This window comes from Pelobates fuscus, chromosome 5, assembly GCF_036172605.1.
Source record: "Pelobates fuscus isolate aPelFus1 chromosome 5, aPelFus1.pri, whole genome shotgun sequence".
NCBI lineage: Eukaryota > Metazoa > Chordata > Amphibia > Anura > Pelobatidae > Pelobates > Pelobates fuscus.
In genome coordinates this window covers 87637924-87643923 of record NC_086321.1, presented here as the reverse complement: position 1 = coordinate 87643923, position 6000 = coordinate 87637924, and the positions used below count along the sequence as shown (strand labels likewise).

At 38.7% G+C, this 6000-nt stretch overlaps 1 protein-coding gene across 1 annotated transcript in view; it reads left to right on the top strand.

The window, feature by feature from the left end:
* The first annotated feature begins 1154 nt into the window (after positions 1–1154).
* ANKRD55 (ankyrin repeat domain 55) overlaps positions 1155–6000 on the top strand; it is a 121097-nt gene continuing 116251 nt past the window's right edge. The window contains exon 1 of the mRNA XM_063456902.1: positions 1155–1548. Coding sequence (XP_063312972.1) covers positions 1509–1548 — 40 coding nt within the window. The 5' untranslated portion in view covers positions 1155–1508. The remainder of the gene's footprint in view (positions 1549–6000) is intronic.

Sequence of the window (6000 nt, the reverse complement as noted above, 5' to 3'; positions counted from 1 at the left end):
GGTCTCCGATTTGTGCTTCTGGTCGGTTTCCAAACCAAATATAAAATCCCATGAATCAAGTCTGTTCACATAGGTTTTTAAAGGGCGCATAGTCTTTTGGTAAGAGGCTGGCCAGCAGGCCCCTCCAAGAACACGTGACGAGGCTCACTTCGTCGCATTACATATTCAAAAATAAAAAATAAAAATGGGTAAGAGAAACTGGTCTTCAGCCAGTATGCTACATTATGGTTTCATTATTGTCAATTGATAATATAAACAATGTTCTAATATATTTAACATTCACTGATGTAACGATTTGCCAATGTTTTACTAATTAAAATTTGTACAATATAATGGTTACATGCACTTTGTATGTATCCTGCACTCTTTCTCAATATTATCTTCAGAAGGATATTGATACTTTGGAGAAAGTTTAGCGAAGAGCTAAATAAAATGTACAAGGAAAGGTTTGCGTTTCGCACAATTTGCGTGGTTTGTTTTGCTGTGACAGCCGGTTTGTTGCCCCTGGCCGGGAGAGCTCCGGTATTGCACGTCTGTTCACATGCGCGGTCAGTACACGCCCCCCCCCCAAGGAAAGGTTAAAGGATCTGAACATGTATAGTTTGGAGGAAAGACGAGACAGGGGAGATATGATAGAAACATTTAGATACATAAAGGGAATCAACACAGCAAAAGAGGAGACTATATTTAAAAGAAGAAAAACTACCACAAAAAGAGGACATAGTCTTAAATTAGAGGGGCAAAGGTTTAAAAATAATTTCAGGAAGTATTACTTTACTGAGAGGGTAGTGGACGCATGGAATAGCCTTCCATCTAAAGTGGTAGAGGTCAATACAGTGACGAGTTTAAGCAGGCGTGGGATATGCATAAGGCTATCCTAGACTTAAGAAAAGGCCAGGGACTAATGAAAGTATTTAGAAAATTGGGCAGACTAGATGGGCCGAATGGTTCTTATCTGCTGTCACGTTCTATGTTTCTAATAAAAATGAGAAAAAAAATGTAAACTCATGCTAACTTAACTGCTTTAGAATCCTGCACGTATCACTTTAATGTGTTTTGTATCAGTGCATTAGTATCAGCGCTGCATAGTCTGCTCCGCACATGCTCTGTCTGCTGCTTTGTGGCTGTAATCATTCATCCATTGAGATCTCTATTTGCTTTAAGCAGCATTTTGCCTTGTGGTCCTGACGAGCTGCATTGCCTCTTTCCCAGCTCTAGCTGAAGGCATGATTCACTCACTAGTGTTCAGCCCTACTATAGATGTGCGTGAATAGGTTTAGTGATTAAGTGACAATGAAGCAAGCTCACTTCAAAATGCGTACAGGGGCTCTGTTTATCGGTGGTAACATCCAGCTGCATCCATAAGGCTTTTTCCTATTCTCCTATAAAGACTATGCGACAGCTGTAAGCACATGTACTGTTTCCTGTAAATTGCCAGATCTATTTCTTGGAACTAACCAGATGACATTTATCCATTCCCTCTGCAAATAGATTTTTAAAAGAACACAATGGATTTTAGCAATTCGTCTGTGTTCGATCAGCATAAAGGTAAGTGAGCTGTTTGTTTCGACTCTAATTTTTTTTGTATGCGAGATGTATTTTTTTTTGTTTCTTCGTTAATACCAGATGTGTTTAGAAGGGGACATGTGTTCAATGCTTTCCGTCTCCATGCAAAGAGTTAATTAACATCGTGTAGTATTTATTAGGAGCCTAGCTGATAACTCTTTCAGATAAGCCATCCAATTAGAGAGGCATTAATGAAAACACAATGAAACTTGTATGTAGGATATTTTCATTACAGCCACTTAACCCTGAGTTACCTACGTCTCTCTGTGACTAAAGTCAACGTTATTAAGAAATTACTAACAAAAAAAAAAAAGGTTTAAGTGACGTATTAACGTGAGGATCCCAGGTTTTTTCCACGGCCAATCCATCTAAACCTTGACTTCATTCCAAGGTCCATAACATGTGTACCATTAGGCTAGGAAATAATAACAGTTTGGCTCTAGGGCAATGCTTTAAAATCTATTGCGATCTCAATGTACCTTCCTAGGCTAACGGATTAATTAGTGTGATAGATTGTAAGTATTACGCATGTATTGCACTATTCACATTTGCACATGCTTTTTACATTTTTGTTTTTGTTCAAGTCTTTGTTTAAAACGTGCACTTAGATTGCAAACAAAATATAAATACATCCCTAATGGGATATAGAGTCTTGGAAATCTCACTTCACATTGCGCTGCTAATCATTATGTAAGTGGGTAATGTTTTGTACAGAATTTATTGGTGCATACCTCCTTATGGTAAAGCATGGTATGTTGTGTTTTTTCAATAAATACTCTAATTGATGTTCTTTTGTAGACATGCACTATATGAGATGTAGTGATTATCCAAAATACATTTTATTTGCATTACAATGCAGATTTAGGACCCCCCATTGTAAAAGTACCATGTTGGAGTTTATTACCGAACAATGGCCCCCACTATCCCTTATTGTAGGATATATACTGTGTTCTCATAGTAGCTTCTAGCATAATAAACACTATGAGAACCCATTTGACATGTATGGGTTGCTATGGAAATCCTGATGGAGCCAAGCTGCCTTTTGAAGTGTGAGGCTTGAATGCATTTCCTACAATGGCCGAGGAATACAGCTATGCATTGCAGATCATCTCGGCAACAAATACATTTCAGCTTACAATGCCTCCTCCACTTAATGGTCTGTATTGTAAAGGAAAATCGGTCTGACCTGCAACGGCGCAAGGCAGTGATTTCATTGAAAATTATTGCACTTTAAAAGACCCTCAGATAATTTATTAGCATTGCTAATAATGTCTACAGACTGTAGACATAGTAAGATGTGTGCAGCTTAACTCTGTTAGTGGGAGGAAGTTGTACGTGAGTAGCGATAGTCACGTCCGTTCCGAGAATCTTGTTTTCATTTTGGGTTGCAGAAGACAGAAGAACAGGTATAAGGAAGTGCTTTCATTCTTTTTCTGGGATAGGCTACCTATATAAACAAAGACAGATACAATCAGTGCAATTTGCCTATGTATTTGAAACGGTATTATTTCTGAACACCCCATTTAAATAGCACTCACAAATACATTTCTAGATATCAGAAAGAATGGCTATTTGACACCTAGGGACTGTGATGCGGGTGTTGTTTGGGGGGGCGAAGTTGCAAATACGTAATAATTTTTTTAACTTTCTTCATCCTCTTACTTAACATAAAAATATAGGTCCCCAAGCCTGCTGCTCTCTTTTGCTGTCCTTTCAACAGCAGCAAATAATCCACAAAGAACTCTCAAAGGGACCTAGAGAATGGCTCATAGTAGATCACTTGGCATTACCCAGACTTACTCCATGGCCTCTTTTCAAATTATTTTTATTAAACAATTTTCGAAAATCATAATAGTTCCAATATGAAAGAGAAACAATAATATACAAAGGATTTATGAATAATAAAAAATAAATAAAAGAGGACGAGGGGGTTCCATCCATAGATACATGAAATGCAATTTTTAAAGTTAGACAAAATAATATGTGGTACAGTCGTACAGAGTATATTAAAACCATACGTTTATATCTTTAAATTGATACTTATTGTGCTGTGGGGCATGTGGAGCTGTTTACAGAAGAAACGTTTCTCACTTCACCTTTCCATTGTCCCAATAAAGTTGCAAATTAATCTTTTATAGTGAAGGTTGCTGCAAGGCCAACTCCTACTTTTTGTTATCAAGTGCTAAAAGCAGCACTTCTCTCATAGATGGGGGTTTGCTGACTTCCAATAACATGTCATGAGCGGCATGGCTGCCATAAGAATGTGGCCTGCCATCACTCTATCTACCATTCTTTGTTGTGTTAGAGAAACGTTTAAATAATCAGGATAAAATGTTATAAGTGACAGGTCTATCTTCTTTATCAATGAATGGATCCCATGCCAGAACCCAGGAGCTTTACATAGTGCCACCATATATGAGATTATGCACCCATGTCACCACAACCCCTCCAACATCGATCTGAAAAATCTGCATTCATTTAATGGAGTCTTGATGGGGCAGATATCAACGGGATAAAATGTTTAAGTACTGTAATTTCTTAGGCAAACAAAGTAAATATATATATTTAGGAGTCATGTGACGCCTTACGCACACTCCCGGGTTCGGGCAATTGGAAACCGGTGAACACTGTATGATTGGTGAGTAACTCCCCTATTTCCCCTATATATTTTTGTCATATATGTTTGTAAATTGATCTTGAGGAAGACCTGAAGAGGTCGAAACGTCGATCGTATTTATGTAATTGGATATTAAATACCAGTGATTTCTTTCAAAGACCATAGAGTGCATTTCTTTTCTACTTACCACACCAGGGCATACTTTCCTACATATATATTCCTTGAAAGGGTGAGTGCTACTATATCTGTATATATATATATATATATATATATATATATATATAATGTAGAACTATGAGGATATATTACAGAATAAAAGCATTGCATAAAAACTCAGGCTTTTGTTTTTCATTTATAAAGTCCCACTTGTGCAGGAAAACTGTTGAGTGAGTTCTGGTTGTTAAACACTGTCACCTTTTGATTGCCAAAGAGTTTTTAAAAAAACATTGAAATTAACGTGAAATCAAAAACATGCAAAGAATAAATAAAAAATACACTGCCTGTGTTTAGTGCTTAACAAACCAGGAAGTGCTAAGACATCTCAGTCAATTAGAGTCATTTGATTACTTCCAAAGGGAGAGGTGAGCATATCCCATATATGATTAAAGAAAAGAAAAACGTTACCTGCGCTTTCTCCTTAATCCCTATGTATATTTAGACAAATGGAGGTCATTTAGTTGCTCCAATGGCCACTGGAGGGAATGCCCGCCTGCCAACGTCAAGGCAGACCCCCCTAAGCGGGTCCTAACACTGACCCTTCAACCTGCTTCCTTGAGCTTCTGGCAAAGATATCTCTAATGAGACAGAAAGGGGTATTTTTTATATACACACCTTTACTTATTAACCCTTAATAGAAGCTCAAGGAAGCAGGCTGAAGGGTCAGTGTTAGGACCCGCTTAGGGGGGTCTGCCTTGACGTTGGCAGGCGGGCATTCCCTCCAATGGCCATTGGAGCAACTAAATGACCTCCATTTGTCTAAATATACATAGGGATTAAGGAGAAAGCGCAGGTAACGTTTTTCTTTTCTTTGGTTTTTACTATATATTGGGGCTGATGTGTGTTGTAGTCCTTGCTGCTTAAGCGCAGGACTTCTCTTTTTGTATTTGTATTCCCATATATGATTGGCTAGCAAAAGTTTGTAGTTCAGTACTGATACCGGAGAAACTGACGGAAGCCAAGCACAGAGAGATGGACACAGGTTTCTTCAGGAAGGAAGAGATTCTTTATTGGATCACCGATCGGGACTCAGAGGGACTAATGTCACCAAAATACAACAAGTTCTGAGCCCCGGACAATAGTGCAGGCTCCTTATATAGGCACATAACTCCTCCCATATTAAGCTCCACCCGCACATTCTCTTGACCAATCAATACAAATAAGAATTAACTTCCTGCTTGACCGCATGGCTTGTCCAGCACAATGGAGGAGGGGAATACTACATCCTGTATTCTTGCACATGCTCCGTACACTACTGATCGTATCTTGCCTCGTGCAACCAACTGATCGATACGTCAGCATATGCACGTACACATGCCACGTGGTAATCTCGGCCTACTAAATTTATTTTTACCGAGATTCCACCACAGTACTTGGTAACCTGTTTTGCTCTTTAAAATACAAAAATACACAAACTAACAGAAGCTACACTGTGTGTCCTTCTCCTTGCTACGCTTGTGTATCCATAATCTATGGCCACTTGTTACCCCGTAACATGTCCTTTTTATGTGCCACTTCCATGCTCTCCTTGTGTGCTCCCTCCATACCCTTCTTGGGTCCACTACCTCAAATCCCCCCATGTGTGCTCCATTCAGAACTTA